At 40.3% G+C, this 21,892-nt stretch overlaps 1 protein-coding gene across 1 annotated transcript in view; it reads left to right on the plus strand.

Moving 5' to 3' along the window:
* Positions 1–429: 429 nt before the first annotated feature.
* Positions 430–21,892, plus strand: part of kat6b (K(lysine) acetyltransferase 6B) — a 40,207-nt gene continuing 18,744 nt past the window's right edge. The window contains 2 exon segments of the mRNA XM_053621557.1: positions 430–1,205; positions 8,097–8,967. Coding sequence (XP_053477532.1) covers positions 8,347–8,967 — 621 coding nt within the window. The 5' untranslated portion in view covers positions 430–1,205; positions 8,097–8,346.

Raw genomic sequence — 21,892 nt, forward strand, 5'->3', positions numbered from 1 at the left:
AAATAAACCCGTTTATTAAGTGCTTCCGCCGGGAGCGGAGCGACCGCCGAGCAACTTGAGGTAACGGAAACGTTCTGGATTTAAGCTCCGCGATACCCGAGCTGTGTTTAGAGTTGTTAATTAGTCATAAATGTTTTAGCTCGTTCAACTTGCTGTGAGTGATGTGACTTGATCGAGTGCAGCGATCAAGTGCTCGACACGCAGAGACGGAATGTTCCAGATCGCACCGATTCTCAGCAGCTTGATGTCGAGTGAGCGAGCGGACGTTAGCTCAAGGCTCGTGCTTGGTTTGATTTAAGACTGGATGCGGGGCGCAGTCATCACCGCGCACTTTAAGCGCTTTTGATTTGGCGATCGGAAAGCATTAGAACCGATATGAACGCGGATCCGACTCGCGACGTAGGACTTTGACTTTTTATTGTGCATGTTTAAAATGTTATTTCGAACCTTGTCCAAAATAGTGCATAAGGAAAGCGTTTAAAGCAGCGTGCTCGCGCACTACAGGCAAACTCGTCTTTCAGAGTTTAGACTACATTGTGGGCTATATATCCTGATGAGACATGCTACAAATCATCCAGACAGGCTACAATTTGGTTAATTAGTCTACATGATCATTACATTTCGGAAATATGTCTTGCTGTTGGTGATGTGCGCTAATGCCTTCAGTTTAATTCTGAATAGCGGACTGTCTAAAGGTAGAACGCGAGCATGTTGTGATTTTAAGTTCAATATCGATTAATTGGGTCGATTAAATATAGATAATGATGATGATGATAATAACGTGAGCACGAGTGATATTTTCACGTCGGATTTTGTGCACGCACGCTGGAGAATTACAGGTGTGCCATTTGATATGTCACGCGCAGACAGGGAACAGTGGTCACCTTAAAAGGCGGGTCAAGTGATTATTGACAGATCATGGAGCCAATCGACTTCTCCAGGGGCCGAACGCCTTCTGCTTGATTGACACTTTTGTTATCAAACCAGAGATCGGCATTTGCCCTTCCTAACCAATATGAAAGTTTCTTGGGAGGACCCGTCGATAAGAAGGCGAGGTTTAATGAGGCTCCATTGGGTTGTAATCAGTGTCATGTCGGATTCATGTAAACTACAACATTGTAACAAAATGGCGTCTGTTTAGTAACGCGACCGGGCAGCAGCGCAGTCACTCGTCCTCTGAAGAGCGCGCGGAGTTGGCGAGCGAGGTGTGTATTCTCACTGTAGTCTCTGTGCGCGGAGCGATGGGAAGCTTGTGCTTCTCATCATAAATTATCGATAGTCATCTGTCGGAAGTAGTCATAAAACACAGACTAATATAGCCACCTAGCTTGCTAGCCCGCTAGCAGCCAGAGCGCCTCTTTGCTAGCAGGCTAATGTTAGCGTTGAACTACAACTATTGACTAGCTGTGTGTGTGTGTTTTAGCCAGCTGCTGCTGCTTAGCTCTGTATGGGGATGTGCTGCGCTGCTAAGCTAGTTGGCTTAATAGCACTTAGCATATTAGCACGTTCGCTAATATCGTATTATTTTCTTGAAAAAACTTGAGTTTTTAACACTGACTGTCTCGGGAATTTTTTTATCATGTTCCCGAAGCGGATGCAAGAGTTGATAGGATTTTATTCATTTAATTATTTATTTATTTTTCAAAAGACTTAACTCGTTGCAAAAGTGCAGCCAAGCTTGTTAAGTCTCCGATGATGAATGTGTGCGTGATACTTTGGTAAATAAATTGCTGGACACTTTTGATTGATTGATTTTTATTTATTTCGTGGCCCCTCCACCAGTCGGTAGGGTTTATTTCGCTGTGAGCGCAGGCATCCTGACTGGCAGTTTGATATAAAACACACAAAACACTGGTTTACATGAAGCTGTGATATGGTTTTATATTGTTTTATTTATAATGGCAGCTGCTTCTTAAAGCGTGCACGAAATGCATCGTGTAGTTTGTTGGAGACGCGAGTATTATTTCAAAAACGCATTGTTATTATGATGATGATGATATTTTTGTATTATTTATAGCACTGACCTCCCGCTTAACAGTTGTTTGGTGAAGAACTTTGCTCGCCACCTGGCGCATGAATGTTAATGTTACTTGCTTGGAGTGTTTTGCCGGTATGTCTGCCATCTTACACCATCAGAGCCTGCATCTGATTTCTATAGATGTCGGAGGATTAAATCAGTCCTATTTTCTCTCGTGCTTGTTTTAGATCGCTGGTAGAAGTGTGTGTGTGTGTTGAGAGCAGAGGAATTCTGGGGAAATTGTACAATGCGTGTCACCTGCTGGCTGCTCGCTGCACTGTTCTTCCTCCTTCATCTTATTTATTTATTTATTAATCTATTTATTCATTCACTATCTTACCCATTAAACCTGCTTTAATCATGTCTGTTCTTGCATAGATTAATGCATCGTTTACTTCTCGATGCTGAATATTTAGTCGAGTTGATTTTGGACTCTTGTTGTTCACGTGATGTAACACCAGTGTTGTCTGTTTCTGTTGTTCATGCACAAACGATCACTCAATAGGTCAGTACGTTTACATGGACAACAATATTTCGATATTAACCCGATCGAGACGATACTCGGATTAAGACGCTACAGTGAAACAGCATTTTATTTTAAATTTCTATCTTCTTTTTTTTTTTTAATTACCTTATTCCGGCTAAAGTCATACTCGTAAAGACAAATCGAATTAAGACGTGGAGAAAATTCCTATTTTAGTCGCATTATGGACATGTACACACTGTAATCACACTATTAACGTTGTGGGAGTTTTCGCTGCATTTTGCGACAGGACACGTACACACACGGAAGTGCTCAACCGTTTGACGGCAAACAAGAGAGCACGGCTGCGTCCAAAACTGCATACTTACCTACTATATAGTAGGCGAAATACATGTACTATATAGTAGGTAAGTATGCGGTTTCGGACGCAGCCCATAGCTTCAAGCAGTCGTCTGTTAGCCCGTATAGCATGACAAATAATTATCTGCACTTGAAGCTTTCGTGTAATTTAAAATGAAACCCCCAAAACTGTATACGGTACCATAACAAAGACCAACCGTATGTTGATATGTGAAATTCTGGAGGGACGTCGGACGGCGTGGTGTGGTGACGTAATGACGTGTGCCGTTAATCAATCTATGTTCTATAACATGTAAAACGGGAACATGTAAGGAATATTCTAAAAGTAACTCATGTAAACACCTTAATCACAATATTGTCTTATTCAGAATAAGGTCAATAATTAGATTACTGCTGTCCATGTAAACAGTCACTCTGTTCATTCTTAACCCTGTTGCACTGGTCCAGCTAGTTTCAAACATTGTGTGTATGTGCTTCCTTTTCTTTTCCCCCTGTATGGAAGCAATATCGATATCAAGACAGGATTGTTTCCCCAGTTGCCGTGGTTAATCACTTGCAGTCAACATATTTCAAATAAAGATCTCAGAACAGTGTATCGCGTACTCGTTTATCACGATATATAGATGTCATATCGTCCAACCCGTTTTTTTTTTTTTAAATGACACCTTCGTTCTCCCATGTTGTCATTTCTCGAGTAACAGCTCATTCACAGGAAATGGATGGCGTACAATCTACAGAATCTAAGGCCAACATTAAGCAGATTAAAATGTTATTTAACTTAATGTTATTTAATGTAAAATCAGCAAACTCAGTCATATTCAGAGGAATTTGCTGGGGTTTTTTAAAAAAAAAATGACTGCGGATTTGGCCCAAGACACATCACGTGACGTCATCAAAATGCACGTTCAGTCAAAGCCCTGTTCGATTCACGCGCGCTGAACACGAGTACAGCAAAAAGGTCTCGTTTACCAACGAATGTCACTGTGCGACCGTGCAAAACAATTTTGTAGAATTGCAATTTAACCAATTCAAGTAGTTTTCAGCAAAAAAAACTTGAACACAAAAAAATCCACAGCATAACATCAAGCATTTGTGACCAGTAATCACACAACAACTGCAAAATCCTGTACGGACTAGTGTAGGCGTAATTGTTGACATGGTGACGTTTTTATTTAATGTTTATGGAAGGAGTCTCTGGAGTCTGTGCTTTGTAATGGTCAGTATGTTCTCCACCACAGGCCAATTTTCGAGACAGAGGTTAATTTTTTTTTTTTGTCTTCTTAACGTCAAGCAAGAGAAAAAATGTTCTATGTGCTGTTACGTAACTAATCACAGTACCTGCTCTTGCGGCTGTTCGGCAGCATTAAATGTAGCTATTACTGGTTAAAAGGTATGATTTGTTTGTGAATACGTTTAAAAAATGTTATCATTGGCAAATCCCTGTGTTACAGAGAGGAATAAAACACTGTGGCATGCTGTTATAGGAAACTAATCCACTTTGAGCTTGGTTTATTTTCCCAAAACAGCACGCCCCATTGTGTTTTATTCCTTACCGGAAGTTAAGATGGCTTTTAAGCTGTACAGTTTTGTCACAGCACAAAGATCTTTTCTTGTGAGTTGGGCTCAGTGGTCTTAGCTACTGATAAAAGGACTGATAAAAGAAGGTTTTTTTTCCCCCTTCTTACCTCAAGAATGTTTCTGTTGATGTCATGCCCTTTTCTGCACGAGCCCAGATCTGGCTGATTGATGGTGTAAGTGGAACATAGTCATGTTCTTTAATCACAGATCTCTCATTAGATGTTCATCGTATTATCGGACACGGAGAACACATGTTCTCATGCAGCCCGTTGTTCTATATTTCGGCTGAGGTTTTATTAGGATCGTTTCCTACAGTAATGAGGAATAATCCGTTTTATTTACATTGCAGTAACACAAACGTGGGCTTTTCAGTTATGATGGTGCGATCGTGTGGGTGAAACACTTTCTAGTGTTTGTATTAGGTTAGTCCTGTTTCTTTCTGTCTTTATGGATCTCTGAGTACGTGTGGAAACGACCTTTTAATGCATGTTATTGGCTCCCTGTGCACCAGGAGGTTGGATCAATGTCCATGAGGCTGCCAATGCACTTGCATGTAGATTCAAGGTTTCTGAAATAAAATGCTTTAAAAATAGATGTGTGTGTGTGTGTTTAATTTGATGTGCTATACAGCCCCTCTAAGAGTAAATGAACACATTGAGAAAATCTGCCTGAAGTTTCTCAGAACCGGTTTAATGATAACGGCTGTTGGTGGAAGTATAACATCTGGCGCTGGTGCCACAGAACAGGTATCGCTGTCAGCCGAGTCACTCACAAGAGACCGTAGCTACCCGATAGTAGCTCCTGAATAGTTCTTGATATAAGAGCAGGGACATCATGCGGTCAGACTGTTTAACCCAGTCCTGTGTGTGGAACAGGAAAAGTTTGTCATTGGTACTAAAAGGTGAGCCGTGGAAAAAGTCGAACTGAAAGTTTGACGTTCTGCCAGGATGGTATTATTGATTTCCCCCCCCCCACCCCTTCTTGGGCGGGGGACCGAATCAAGTAATGCCATCAGTAGTCAGTTGTGTGCATTTTAATCTTGTGATCATTTTATTGCCTCCTTACACTCATTTGATGTCCATTTTGTTCGTGTATCTCAGACTTTTGTTTTCCGAAGTCTGAGCATGTCTGGTGTGTTAATTTTCAGCCACACGTTTGTTCTTTGGTCCTGTGGGTTTGTCACGCCGTGCTGTTTTATTCTGTACAGTTCACACAGCCGTGCCCCAGACCACCGCTTAAATCTGAGATCGCACACCATTTTTACTTCTTCCCAAAAACACCTGGTTAAGGCTTTTCAGAAATGGGGGAAGAATCACGAATAGTTGGAACATGTGACTGAGTAGAATAGGAACTTGTAGGAAAGTCTTGGGGTTTGATTATCACAGCCTCGGTCAGTAACGTGTATGACGTTAAACCCGTTCTGCTAAATATTTACGACGCGTCTTTGTAACCAAATTACTGAAGTTGATCAGGAAGTGTAAAGAAAAAGTTAAAGTACACTCATTCATGGCAGCGTTGGTTCTTTTTGGAGCTCGTCAAAAAAAGTGACTTATTTCTCTTTTACAAAACTTCCAAATCTTCTCTCCATTTAGTTTCGTGCTCGTCACAGCACACTGTTTCTGTGCTTATTCCAGACTACCGTTTTCTTTTGCTTTGTTGTTGGCAACCACTTTCAGCTGATTTCTTTTCTAACTTTAGCCATTGGAGTTTTAATCGTCAGTCCAGCATTTCAGTTTCCTAGTACCAATATTTATTTTTCATTAAATTTTTTTTGCCAGTTTGTTAGACCTTTAGTGTGACATTCAGCTCGATTAGATTTGAACTTACTAATAACAAGTTACAGGGTATCCCAAAAGTTTCCATACATATGGAAAATTAACACTTTTTAGCAAAATGTCTTCCAAAATTGTTCATATTTAGTCTATATTATATATTTTTTCAGATAGCCTTTAAGAATGCATTTGACAATAGAAGAACGTATTGAAAGGAAACTGTCACAAGGTTGTGATGGCGTTTAACAGGAAACATGGCAAGCACTTCACACACGACGCTGCTGCCAAACTTAACAAATTCAAAAAGACTGAAAGTGTTGCGGACCGACCGAGACGTGGACGTTCACGAACAGCCGCTGATGAAGGCACAAACGGAGTGGTACTGCCAAACCTAGTCCCCTGTGTGTGGAGATTTTTGGGATGCCCTGTGCTTAAAAAGCTCTGTTGTTCATTATATATTGGTGGGACGCATGATCAAGCTATTAGCTAGACCACCAAGCAAGTAACGGCTACAATATGTGGCCCAGTGCCCTGTTTTAGTCTGTGTTTTGGTATAGCAAGATAGTTGAGCGCATTAATGTAGACCAAGCCAAAAAAATAGATGAGTGTATGATTTCCTAGTGTGAGGACGAATCTGCGTAGCCATGTCCGGACCATCTTCTATGCAGCGTGTGCAACTTTGGCAAAAAAGATTTCAGAAAAGTGTATAGGTCAGCATTTCGCTATGAGCTGTGGTGTTCTGTTATCGAATCACGCACAGATATTCAAGATGGCTAGTGTTTAAATTTTCTAACGACTTGTTTAACTTTGAATTGACTTTATGTAATAAGCAGGGAGGAGCGTTATGTGACCGCTTTGCATTCCATTTCATTTTGTTCAGTTGTATCAATGATTCTGGTTCAGAAAAGATATCATCCATGTGATACCTTGTGATACCCAAGTCTGTCATCCTTGTGTGCTAGTTAATCCGCCTAGTAAAAACTGTTAACTAGACTCTCGGCCGACGTGTGTAGTGCAGTGCAGCGGGATTCAGAACGAGTAGCTGATGCTGAAGTTACAGTATTGAGACGCATCACGCCACGAAGCGTGTTGCGTTTCAACATGCACACATTTTGAAAACTTGAGGTTTGCAAAAAGTCACTAGGGAGTAGGGTTTATTCTTTCTGTTGTTACTGATCTAACTTGTCCTCCAGGCAACTGCAAATGAAAAATAAATAGCCTGGACACAAAATCTGCTTGTCTCAGGTGCCTGGGCTACTGATTTTTATCTACTCCAGTGTATCCCACAGATTTTTGGAGACTAGACCGTTTGATTTTTGTCCAACTGTTGGTGAAGGCCCAGGGCATGTTGGGACTCATTTTGAGACAGGAGCTGAATGAGATACTAGTACAGGTAGTGCTCAACGTGGTTGGAGACCAGTAACACATTAAATTAGTAAGGGGTATATATACTTATTAGTCAAATCAAAATTCCAAAGCACAATTTCCTTCACTGTAGTAGTACAGATCGGGTGTCCAGTTCAGCCGCTAGTGTTTTGACGTGTGACCTGAACTCATCCAAACTCATGAGTTTGAATTCACTTTTGCTTCTCAGTCTAAATCATTGCCGAACCCTAGTGACTTTGTCTTTGGCCTTGATGCATTGCTGTTGATGGTTCAGTTGTAATCTGGTAATCTGTGCAAGTGGTCTGAGTGATCAAGTCACCAGATGCCTTTAACCCTGTTCAGACTTGTATTTAGCACTGTCTACCTAAGACAGTTGTTCATACCAGGTCTGAATGGAGCCTAATGTATGCATACATGTTTGTTTGTTTGTTTGTTTGTTTGTTTGTTTGTTTTCGTTTGTTTGTAAATCTGTTTTTTTTTTTCTTTCCCTGTTTTTCAGGTTCGAATCGTGAAGTTTGCAAGGATTTTGCAAGGGAAAACTTTGCCTGGATTTACCGAGTTATATTTTTGACTGTCTCTTGAGGAAATTTTGAGGAAATGTAGAGACAACCTGGCATAAGGAGTTGTCAGTAATCTTGCACACCATGGTGTACTGATGGCTGACTTTTGCTTCTGGATGCATATTGTTTGCTCATAAAAATAAGGAATGTATTCATGGATTATGCCTTAATGCACCAAATAATTTCACCATGGTGAAACTGGCCAATCCCCTGTACACAGAGTGGATTCTTGAGGCTATTCAGAAGATCAAAAGGCAGAAGCAGCGGCCTTCGGAGGAGCGAATTTGCCATGCTGTATCGACTTTGCACGGACTAGACAAGAGTACCGTACTGCAGCAGTTGGAGCTAGCTGTAAAGGATGGATCCATCCTTAAGGTCACTAGCAAAGGTTGCGCTTCATACAAAGATCCGGATAACCCAGGGAGGATTGCGGCGATCAGGCCTTTAGGCCCGGTTCCCTCATCGGCAGGATCTGTGGTACCTGCAGGAGATCTGCGACATCTGGATTGGAATAAGGTCCTCAGGAGGGCTATTGAGGGCCTGGGTGCCTCTGCTGGCTCATCTCTGAGGAACATAGAGCGCTTCTTAAGGAGCCAGGATGACCTGGAGAACGTGGTGGCTAACCCCAGGTTCCAGCAGAGGCTGAGGCTGGCTGCTAAGCGTGCCGTGAATAATGGGAGGCTGCTGAAGGATGGGCCGCTTTACAGGCTGAGAAACGGCAGTGCAGGCGGAAAGACCGGCTTCAGGAGCAGCACTGGACAGGCACTGGACCTCCCACCTGTAACGCTTCTACCACATGAGAGAGAGCAGGTATGGATATTGCATATGATGCTGGCTGTTGCAAGAGACATTTTTGTGCAAAAACATTTTTGCCTCCATAGAAGTATATTGTAGTGGTGGATGTAGTAGTCCATCAAGCTTCAGGAAATTAGGTGATGAGTATTGGGTAATGCATGTACCCGAGGGTCTTGGTTCCAGTGTTTGTCTGCAAATTGTACTGTTTTTCTTTCTTTAACACACCTAAATCAGTGAATTTTATAATTAGCTGAAGATTTGTGTATCGAGTTTGAAATGTGCAGAGCACGTGGTCTGGAATTGAGCACCTGGTCTGGAATTGAGCACCACTGTGCTAAGTGATGGTTATATTTGTTGACCTTCAAATCCATGAAGTTGTTGGTGCCTCAGCGGAACACTAACTGTAAATGTAACACAAGTTGTTGTATTTGAACAGAGGCACTAATTGTGGAACCCTAACGGGCGCAGTTACATGTCTCTGGCCAAGTTTGTGCTTTTGGAGACGACTAGCAAGCGTTATGACAAAAAAGTGTAGCCTAATGGTTTGGTTGGGTTTTATTTCATGTTCATGGTCTGGTTTTTGGCCTGGTTTAGTCGACCAGTATGTAAATCTTTTTAATTCATAAGATGGTGTACGAAAGTAAGGATGCATTGATCTGATATGCATCTGGAAACGCTCAGATTAGACGTATTCTGATCCAATCTGTGTTTTCTAATGTGAAACGCATGACGTTAATCCAGAGCGATGTAGGGAATTTGGTTTGATTGCTATGAGGATCTAAGTATGGGGGTTTGTATTCAGTTTGTATGATGCTCAGAGGTTTTGATCTATGGAAAGTAAGCTTTTGGAAATCCTAGCAAGTGAAAAGCAGTGTGTGTCTCATCTACCTGCTGCTTTATTGAGAAATTAAAAGTTGTAGTAATTCATTATTCATTAGGCTATAATTATTAGGCTTATAATTTTCCTTCATTTAATATTGCCAAGGTAATCATTTCAGTTTTTTTTTTTTTTTTTTTTTTGAGCTTAATTTAGACGGGTCTCAAGTTCAGTAAGGAAAAGTTTGACTAGTCTAATATTGCTTAAATATGCAGAATGGATTTGTCGAACTGTGGTTAAAGGTGTAGTCGTTTTCTTCTACATTAAACTGCTCAGAACGTCAGGGGATTGTTATTTAAAGCTGTTCTGATCTTGCTGGTCATTTAAGTCGTGTTTAGCCTGGCCCTGGCTCTTAGTGCTCATTTTTTTGCCATGGGTTACTAACAATGGGAGGCCATTTGGTAATCAAATCTTGAAGCACATTCCCTCGTCTGCTCCTTGTTGAGTTGTTCATTGAAAGCAAAAGCTTTTGGTTTCCAGGCACGGGGGCTTGACTGTTGCTAAGCGATGTGTTTTTCATTGACACTAGGACATGATAGCATAGTGCCAGTCTTCTTTTTTTTTTTTTCTTCTTTCCTCTCTCTCTCTCTCTCTCTCTCTCTCTCTCTCTCTCTCTCTCTCTCTCTCTCCCCCCACAATCAGGGAGAAGGTCTGCCATCTCGCAGATGGTTTAGGGAGCCAGCACTGGTGGGCCGGCCACTGATTAGCTCAATGCGTTAAAAGGGCTCTTTTGTTGTTAATTGTGTGCTTGGGGACTGGTCAGTGTGCAGCTGCTCCAAGTCTCTTTATCATATGCTGCTAGGGGTTAAAATTTGAGAAAGGAGAGAGGCTAAACCTGGCCTCTTTTGTGCCATTTGCTGGCAGGATCAGATTTTGTAGTGATGAAGGTATATTAGATCTCTTGGTTGGCTTCCTTTTAGACATTCTTAAAACTCCTTGCATGAAACGCAGTAATTGAATGAAGGTCTGTTAAAGTAAAGCTGATTATATCAGTTTTGGGGGGGGGAGTGTTATTTATTTATTTTTTTTGTTGAGAGTGCTGGGCCACTGATTTACAGCTGTGGCTACCATAATAGCTCTACTTGTTACACAATGCATTATTGAAGCTTAGGCATCAAGTAATCAGATTTCTGGCAAGCATGAGCAGACTGGAGGTCTAGACCTGAATCATGTTGACAAAAGAGAGTTCTGAATTCCCAATACAGCTTATTACATCAGCTGTTTATTTTCTTTATGTACTATCGCTCTCAGTTTTGTATCTAGTCTGTTAAAATATCATGTCCTTACATAATTATTTACACTCTCAAAAGCATATATCTCTTTCACAAGTATGCAAAACAGCAACACGTGAAGACGGGTTTGTTTCACGCGCTGCCAGCACTACATCATTGTGCTATCCATCCAATTAAACAGTATGGAGAGTGGAAATCATTTCAGATAGTTAGTCACCAGATTTATTTTAATCGGATGGAAGTAACTTAAGAAAAAAAATTTCTTTTTACACAATCGCACGTTGTACACAGAGCGTGCATACGATAGAACAGAAATGTCAGATTTCTGTTTTATCTGAGGGGGTGCAGATTTGAGAGTGGATTTGCTCTTGGTGCTGTTAAATGACTGCTTCTAATAGCAAAAGAAGTGGAGTCAATTAGTAATAGCTGATCAGCACCTTCTTTAGTAATGAGCTATGACCGAGTTGGTGATCAGTCAGTTGCCTTTTTTTTTTTTTACTACGAACATGAACCCCAGGACTATTTGTTTCCTGTGTGTGTGTAACTCTACCCATGAAAGTAGGAGGTGTTTCTCTGGAGGTTATCGGATAGTGGCTTGATAAGCTGCAAATACTACTCAAATTTCATATGGAAACGAAACCGTATGTAATTTTGCCAATCAAATTTGGTGTGGTTTGCGTAGTGGTTTATGTAACGACCATATTGAAGATTATGGATAACTTCCCATACTGAGGATCACTATCTAATAGAAACCTGCTACAGTGTAGCCCGTTGGTTGTTCCTTCATCAGTGGATGTTCGTGGACGTCCACTTCTCGGTTCCGGTCTTTTAATGGCTGTTGAATTGTTTTGGATTGTATGTGGCTTTAACGCACAGTTGTTGAAAGCAGTGTCATGTTTTTATTTTAAGACTGTTATTTCTGTAACGTTTGATCTCCACACATTCCATTAAAGTTTTAAATTGTTTTCTTCAGGAACATAAACCACAAAGACTGCTTAAACCATATGATTAAACACATTGCTATGATCTTAAAACGTGTCGTGTGGCTAAAGATCGGCATGTCCGGCTTGTAGTGTGCACTTGAGATACTGAAGATATTCTACAGAATGCTCATAAATATTAGTACATGTGGGATGCGGTAGAAAGTTTTGTAAGCACCCCGAGTAGGATTAATGGACGAACGTTAAGAGTTCTTCCTGCTAATAAAGCCTAAACGTGGACTTAATTAGTAGATAAACCAGTGTAGGTATGGCTTTGTCATTTAAAATCATTATTGCGCAGCTCTAAAGGTAATGATTCTGTGTTTAAACCCCACATTTGCATTCTCTGGCTCGGAGACTTTTGACATCTTTTGGGTTTCACACATTGACTGCCATTTTCACTTTGTTTCAGTTTGTAAGGTTTAACTTACACTTGTACATTTACCTCTTGGATTACTGATGGAGGCAGCTGGATTTTTATTTATTTTTTGTAAACGTTTGTATTTTGTCCTTGTTGTTCATGGAATTAAGTTTGGTGGAATAAACTATCCATCACTATTGAATCCTGAGCAAGAGGTTGGCTTTTATTTTTTTTAGTTTGTTGTTTTTTCTCTTCCCCCTTTTTCATATGCGCTCCTAAACTCAATCACATTAATAGTGTGTATGTGTGACCTATGTATTAGCTTTCAGACAGTAAGTGTGACATTTCCCTTTACTTAGACTAGAACAGAAAACCTTAAACTCATTTCTAATGGAAGCCTAGCAGCAGGTGTTGTGTAAATCATTTAATATAAACAGTTTTACAGAATTAAACTCTAAAGCCTTAAACTCTAACAGTAAAGGTCTAACAGTAAATATCCTAAGCTGTTCTTATGTAGTTTTGTTATAAATAAATAAATTATTTAACACTAAAGCGTGATAGTTAAACAATTCCTGTTTCTTACAATTTTTGTGCAGTCCATCAGGTGGAAACTTGGGAACTTCATTGCTTACTTCATGATTACGCACAACCACAAATTAGGCCGATCTCCAAGTTATTATTGAGCCTTGTTAATAAAACCTGTTTCACATATATTTCAAACAGCAAAAACATACACATCAACCACTCTGATCTATATGGAAGCTATAACCACAATACAAGTATAAAACAAAAAAGTTGTCCACAAAAGTTTGTCACTTGTTCCCACTGATAAAAAGGCAGAGAAAGAGATCTTTGCTGATGAATGGTTCGTTAACAGAGAAGGATTTGATGGTTACTTGTACTGACAAATCTCAGGCATCAGTTAGTGAGGGTAAACAGGGCCAAAGTAAACTTACTTTGCGTCCCACATAAAACTCTGCGTTGTTTTTCTCATCTTAATAGAAATTCCAAGATTCTAGAGCAGATAGAAGACTGGGACTGTGCCCAGATGATGTTCTGGCTCCATCGCAGCTATAGTCCCAGCAATAAATGGTATCGACCGTATGAAGCATGGGAATGTCTCATGGCTGACTGTGAGAGAGGAATGTAGAGCAGATACGCTCTCTTCCTGACCCGGGTCTCGTCCCATTACATTTTCCAACAGCTCCATTAGCTCATCCAAGCCTCAACAGCACAAGAATTAACAAGGTCTGGAGGCCTATTACATTACCATTACTTGATCCAGGTTACTCTGGCTGAGGATAAAGCACACTATTGTATTAGATGCTCGAGCCAGTTTAGTGACATTAACACTGATTTCACAATCTGTAACTGGGGCTGCCTTTCTCTTCAACACATTACAGAATGTTTACATCAGAATGGTAAAAATAAATGCGATTATAGAACAGTGCTGATGCAGGAAATAAAACGGCTTCATTTACACAGACGTTTTTCTTAATTAATACTAAAAGGAGTGCCATCCTTATGATGCTCCTTCCACTCAACAAGCCTGATGAGAAGAAAGCAGTTCTGCCTTGAACAGGCTTTGCACACTAAGTAATTTGTTCAGTCACTCATCATCACAGGGAAAAGATAAAGTATAGCACCATCGGAAATCATCGCTGACGAACAAAGTACAACCCCAATTCTGAAAAATGTTGGGACAGTATTGAAAATGCTAATAAAAACAAGAGAATTGATTTCTAAATGTACTTTGACTTGTATTTAAACGAAAAAATGTACAAAGACAAGGTATTTGATGTTTTACCTAATCAACTGCATATTTTTTTCCCCCCAAATGATAAACGTATATTTTGAAATTGAAGTATGCAATACGTTCCAAAAAAGTTGGGACAGGACAATTTAGGACTAATATCGATGTGACAGGTTGAAATAAGAAGGTGATGTGAAACAGGTGAAGCAATGGTCTAATCATAGTATATAAGAAGCCTTCAAAAAAGACCTAGTCCTTCAAGAGCAAAGATGGGACGAGGCTTGCCAATCTGCCAACAGATGCATCAGCGAATAATCCAACACTTTGAGAACAACATTCCCCAAAGACACAATTTCACCTTCTACAGTGCACAATATAATTAAAAGATTCAAGGAATCCGGTCAAATCTCTGTGCGTAAGGGGTAAGGCCGAAACCACTTCTGAATGCACATGATCTCCGATCCCTCAGCCGTCACTGTCTAAAAACCGTCATGAGTCTATAAGGGATATCCTGATGTGGACTCGGGAATACTGTGGTAAATCTTTGTCAGTCAACACCTTTCACCGCTGTATCCACAGATGCAAGTTGAGGCTTGACTATGCAAAGCAGAAGCCATACATCAACACTGTCCAGAAGCGCCACCAGCTTCTCTGGGCTCGGCCTCATCTGAGATGGACAGTAGCACAGTGGAATTGTGTTTTGTGGTCCGATGAGCCAACATTTTAAATTACAACATTTGGCAGACGCCCTTATCCAGAGCGACTTACGATTATCTCATTTATACAACTGAGCTGTTGAGGGTTAAGGCCCTAGCTCAAGGGCCCAACAGTGGCAGCTTGGCAGTGCTGGGATTTGAACTTGCAACCTGCCAATCAGTAGTCCAACATCTTAACCACTGAGCTACCACTTTCCCTTTCAAATAGTTTTTGGACAAAACAGCTGTCATGTTCTCCGGGCCAACCAGGAAAAGGACCATCCCAGCTGTTATCAGCATCAGGTCCAAAAGCCAGTGTCTGTCATGGTATGGAGGTGTGTCAGTGCCCATGGCATTTGTAACTTGCACATCTGTGAGGGCAACATTCATGCAGAAAGATAGGTACACATTTTGGAGTACAAATGCTGCCAACCAGAGCAGGACAACGACAAACCACATTCTGCCCGGATTACAAGCGCATGGTTGTGTAAGCAGAGAGTTCGGGTGCGAACATGGCCTGCCTGCAGTCCTGACCTGTCTCCGATTGAGAATGTGTGACGCATTATGAAGCGCAAAACAGGGCCTTTGTTGCCTTGTACAGTTGTGCAGCTGAAGAAATGCATAAAGGATAAATGGGGGAAAATTCCGCTTGCTAAACTTAACCAACTGGTGTATTCATTCCCAAACACTTAAGTGTTATTAAAAGAAAAGATGATGTTACACAGTCGTAAACAGTCAACTGTCCCAACTTTTTTGTATCAAGTGTGTTGCATTCTTCAGATTTGAAATGAGTGTATATTTACAAAAATAAATTAAATTCACAAATTAAAACATTAAATAATGTGTTTTCAGTACAGTACAGGGTGAATTGAATTTTCAAATGACTTTTTGCATTTTCCATACTGTCCCAACTTTTTCAGATTTGGGGTTGTACACACTTTGGGACACATTACACTGAACTGAGCAAGGTATGAAAACCAGTTCACTCTAAACCTGCTCATAATGGCTGTTTAGAGCAGCTGATGAGGGAGTCAATACATATTACACATTCTGTAGAGAACTTTCATATGAGTGTGTAGGTATTTAAAAATTACTCTCTGAAGAATGTGTGTGTGTTCCTGAGTTTAGAGTTGTATGGTAAGGGTTTTGGTTTGTTTTTGTTTTTTTGCCATGGAGCACACAGAAAAATCAGTGAATGCATTCCCATGAAACTTTCACTTTTTAACTTGTTTTTGAATAAGTGCCCTAAAATACTTGCACCTGGATCAGCTAGCTGATATTTTGTTTAAAATGTTTAATAAATGATTTTTACTGTCTTATTTTCATTGTCTACAATGTTGCATTAGTAGTAGTAGCTTATAGATTCTTTGTTTTGGCAGCTGTGAGCTTTATTTATTTATTTATTTATTTATTTATTTATTTACCTTTTTTTTCTCTCGCCACTCAGTAGCTATTTAACGTGGCAAAGAGACCTGATTCAATCAGTTTACTGAATAATGCAAAATCGCATGTTCCACCAGAATCTCGCAACAACTGTTATAAAGCCTGAGATGTTTGCACCCACAACAAAACTTAATGGCAGCAAGTCTCCAAACCCCCCACAAAAGATCTTTTTGAAGTTGCGACATGGCCTCGGCATTGCCCAACGTTTCTAACCTCTGCTAACTTTGTGGACATATTTGGCTGCTGCAGAAGCAAAAAATACTCATATGAGGAGTAACCTTTCTCAGACGTTGATTAAGCCACCATTACAAATGTATCGTAGCCAACATATCCGCTGACTTTTCATTCACTGAGCGTGGAGAGACGGGCAGAGCGCAGAGCCATCTGCTGTGTGAAAAGCTTTTTAATCGACCTGAAATGTGTTTCTCAAGTAAATGTCAGTGGTATACTACACGGGTCAAATTTTGGACTTTGTACTTGTACTCCTAAATCCAAATTTTACTCATATTTTTTAAAAAGAAATCAAGAGCAAACGTAAGCAGATCATTCATGATGTATAGCCCCATTCAAAACGTAAATAAAACCTGTCTAAGAGCTTGCCCAAATGCATTCATTCCCCCACCTATCATACCTTTTGATTGTTCTTGATGGCCAGCATAGAAAGTTGTCTCTACCTCTGCCTTAAAGTGTTTCTCGACATGATCGAGCTTGCGAATGTTTACTTTTAAGACATTTAACCAACAAGGCATAACATCCTGCTATTGAAATGGACTGAACTGTTAAAATGGCATTAAAATCTTTAAACAGGTCTGTTTTTGTTCTTCACTCATGCTCAGGAAGCTCCTTATCCGTATTCCTGTCACAAAAGTTTTGCTCTCTAGAGATTTTAAAGATATGTAGAGATGGATCCACGGACGTACGCCGTGCTGTGAAAGCCTTCAGTGTTTGCTGAGACAATACAGACGATACCTCAGTACGACAGGACACGACTTGTCTTAAAAGCAAGATGGCAGCCTGCTTTGAGGTCTCACATAACTTAACAACAGACGTGTGCAGAGAATCGTCATGGTTACAAAGAGGAAGTCCGTGAAGGCACAGGACTGGGAATCGGCCCCAACCCAGAGGTCTGAGTGTGCAGGATGTATTTTTGCACGTATAGCGTAAGAGTTCATTATGTCTGTGGGGTTTCATGCCGTTCCTGGACGTACGACTAACGAAGAATATTTCTGTCAAAGATCTGTGTAAAATAAACTGCCATTCTCTCCGATTGCTCCACAGAGTGGAGGCAAAGCCACATTACTAGCGTACAGGCACAAACTAATGTGAGGGAGGCCCTGAGAAAAATCTAAAGCAACACGTATACCAAGACAAAATCATGGCTCTCACGGCAGAGGAACTATTTCGGCTCCTGATGAAGAGCAGCATGAGCTCCGCAGCTCCTTACTAATTGAGCACAGGTCAGTTAGAAGCAGTCTGAGGTGGCTGGGAGGAAAAAAAACCGGCTTAACTAGACAACATGACAACAATAGGTTAAATATTTGTGCACTTTTCTGCCTGCAGATCGTTTCCATTTCTGTTAAATTCTTTATGTAATGATGTCACTTCCTGACGCAGCCTGCGGTCACTTAAGTTTTCCTGTGTTGGTTTGAAAGAAGTTTCCATGAAGACTTTTATGTACATCTCAAACAATAAACACATGGATCATGTCTCACATTTGTTTCCCACCAGATCAGTTTCTCGCATCAGTGTCTAATAAAGCTACAGTATGTAGCGCTACTATTCATTCAGTATGCCCCATCACCGCTTTCCTCTTTTTGGTCTTTTTGTGAAGTTTGCACTGTGTATGAACGTCCAGCGGTTGTTAGCACCAAGGGCTGCATGTTTGTCTCCATCATTAGTTATCAGACTTCTGTATTCATAGTGTTCAGAGCTCTGCTTTAATTCCCTCTTCAGTGCAGCAGCTGTGAAATCTTCCTCCTCTTTTGTAGTGTCTTTTTATAAAAGCTTGGGTTTAATAATAGACCAATGTAAAAACCAATGATGCACCATTTTCCCCCTAAACAGCTCTTCAGTTTGTGATTGCCGCGTGGATCTGAGATCGCTGGTTTGATGTGATGCCTGAAACGGAATAGCCCGCTCACTGAAATGCTAAAGTTGCTTTTGTAGTGTTGCTAAACCATGAATAGGAACTAGGGCTGAGCTGATTTAGTTGAAAAAAACTGACCATGTTGATTTTATGAAAATATATCTGCGTGGCTTTCTATTGTCCCTGTGTCATTTACTTAACTAACAACAAAAACGTAAGGGGAACGTTCACAGGCCTTTATTTATATGTCGAGTGTAACGTTTTGCTGAAACTGTTGTGGGTTGTGTGCTATAGGGTATATAATGTGTGTAAATTATTACTATTCAATTCGAAATTATTATAAAGTTTAATTATAATAAATCTATCAAATGTGGCACCAGTCCAATGGACAAAATAATCTTTCGTATGAGAAACGACTTAATGGTGGTTGTATCACCTAGATTAGAAATGGTAATAATTTGTTACGACGAGTGAAAATCAAGCAGATGTAAAACATAGTTAGTAATAAGAAAGGTGTGGATTAATATTATGCAAAATATATGGTAATGTAAAATGTGTATAAATGCAGTGGAAGTAATTGATGGACGGTTGCATAGTGAGTGGAATGAAGCTTAAAGGCAGATACACTGTTAAGATCTTATGTGAAATGGGCAAAAGAGTGGATCTACTTACTGTAGTAATATTCCGGCTAAATGTCCCTGCTAGTAGTTTAAGAAGGTACGTCGGGAAGCTTTATCATTAGACTCTGATGATGTCTCAATGGTGGTTCTGATCTGTGAAGGCATTTCAGTCTAGTCAGCTGTTGCATCAGTGGAGGATTGCAGAGAAAGCGTCCTCAGTGAGGCACAACGCAGCAGAGATCCTGCTGAACTTCTAGGCGTAGCGATGCATCTGTTTCTCCAGGGATCGTGGAGGAAGGCTTGTGATTCTGTCTACGGCAGCTTTCAGCGCAAATCACGCAGATGGTCCAACCATAACCATAGTTTAGCTAGCTTTTTCCTGGGATCATGGACAAGTCCTTTGTGACTTTGTAAGAACAGTGCTTCACAGAGGGCCAAAGTTTTTCTGCGTCTGTCTTGCAGCAGTAGAGACGTGGCTGAGATCCAGGCGAAATCGGACAGAATTAAGAGTTGAAAACACCGACTCCTATGATCAGATATCTAGGTGGATGAAAAAATGTCCATCTTGCTGATGTTTGTGAGTTTATGGACTTTGTAACGTGTGCTGCGGCAGGTCGGTGTTCCTGTCCCTCCTCATCCAGTGCTGCTGATTGGTTGTTGTTTAAATAGTCAATAGCATTTAGCTTACCTCACAGCTCGGGCTAAGCCATGCTTGATGGTTAGTACCATGGATTCGAGCCTGCCTGTCACAAATACCTACTTCTTCAACGTGAATGAATTCAAGCCATTTCCTTCTTAACCAATTTGCAGTTGGAAAACTGAATAAAACATTTACGTTTGAACAGCCAAAGACACATTTTTGACCTATGCTTACTGATATGATTTCTCTCACTCAGTAACTGCCACGTCGGCAAGGCGATTTTGATCATTTTTGGGGGTGATACACTTCTAGAGAGCTTTTGATTGGACAGAAAATCTGACGAGACAGAGAATCTGAAGTGCAGAGTGATGTCATCAAAATTGTTGATCCGTATCAGTGGAAGAGAGTGACTGTAGATTTTGCTTGCACGGGTCTTCTACATGCGAATGTCATTGTTTGAGCACACTAGCCTCTAGATAACCTAAGGTTAACAAAGTTGTACTAAAATCCATAAATCTTCCATTTTAATTTCATGTGTTCATGGGCACATTAAGTGGTGTTGGAAACCTGGGGTGGTGGAAGCAGTATTGATTTTACAATGTGTGTGACACCAAACATGACCTAGTTGTTGAGTTCCCTGTGCCTTTGAGAAAAGACTGTTGGATTACATATTCACAGAGCATGTAATTGTCACCCAAATGACACAGTATATGAAAAAGATGGGTATGAAGGTCTTACAGTTTTCCCATTTGATGTCCTGGTATAGTTTGTGTTCCATAGGAAATGTCATACTTTTAGGTGTTCTATTACTGGCAAAGTTCCTACAGGTTTTCTGTTGTTTATTTGCACCATATGCAAATTAAACACTATGACTTTAAACACTGTTAAGACACATTTTCCTTTTGAATAGACTCAAGAAACAGACTAACAATTTAACTTGCATCGCATCGGTTTCTCACATTATAACTAGCCAGAGGCGACCAGATCAAACACGGGCAAAAAGGTTAATCAAGGTGAACATACACACACAGTGTGACCAATAAAAATGATTGAGCCGTGCTTCCTTCTTTCAGGGAAAATGAGGGAATGTTATTAAATAGTCAGCCGTGTTCTGTCTCTTTGCTCTGCAGTCTTCATTTACGGTCCGTGTAAGAGTAAAACACCACAATGCCTGATGAAGCAATCACATGTCACACAGACACAACTTGAGTGATGTGAGTGAGGGGTAGTCATTGAAGGCAAGGCCTAAAACGTTAAAGCGTAAGGAGTTTTTCTACTCTCAGTACAAGTAGAATGCCGTGCCGTGGCCTCAGTGATGCACGGACGTTTAAAACCAACGCTCTTACTTAGTGATTTAATAGTAAACCATAGTTGCTAGACTAGATATTAGAAAGTTACAGTGTTGCTTGTGCCATCTTGCATAAATATTTCATGGTGAAGAGCTTGATGTTTTTATGACTTTGACCATACCATGATTAAAATGACGTTATTTAAACTATGACTTTTCTATGCCACTGTTTCACTTAAATGTGTTTAATTTTGTTCACATTGTTGATTGATTAGCATGTCTCTGTGTAGGCTATGGATTTAGTACAGTACTGGCAAAGACATGTGGCCATTATGTAAAATTACCAATAGCTCATTTGTATTTTAATTTGGTCTTTTTTTTTGTTATTGCAGCAGGAAATAATTATTAGATTATTTGATTAACAAAAATGTTTAATCAGTTCTAAAAAAAAAAAATAATAATAATAATCCCTTGTTTCAGCCCTAGTTAGAAATAGTATTTATTTGTTTATTTATTGTTCTATCTAAGAATATTTCCCATTTTCAGATGTCTCATTTCTACTGGTATACTGGCACCACTTCGTTGAGAGTTGTTCTTTCCTGTATAGTCACTCTCTAAAATGTAGAAATCTAAAGTAATAATCTCTCAATCTTGTCGCTCTCAGACACCCGGGAAGAAGATGAATTAAAGGAAAGGTAGTCAGCCTTGTTCAGATGGCTCCTCACAGCATCTACCTTTTTATTTGCAATAGAGAGCGTTTATTACTTAGTGCTGAAGTCATTTCTGCTAGGAAGACTGTGTCTTGGGCATTTGTATGAAGTAAAGCTCATCTTAATCAGTGTCGCGTTTTTGAGGTAGCATGGTTGACATGGTTTCTACTTGGAAACGCTATGAAATACTGTGTTCATGCTGTATTCAGCAGTTTGTCAATAGTCTAAACGGCGCGAGATATAGTTCAGCGTAGG

Source organism: Ictalurus furcatus, chromosome 3 (genome assembly GCF_023375685.1).
Source record: "Ictalurus furcatus strain D&B chromosome 3, Billie_1.0, whole genome shotgun sequence".
Classification (NCBI taxonomy): Eukaryota; Metazoa; Chordata; class Actinopteri; order Siluriformes; family Ictaluridae; genus Ictalurus; species Ictalurus furcatus.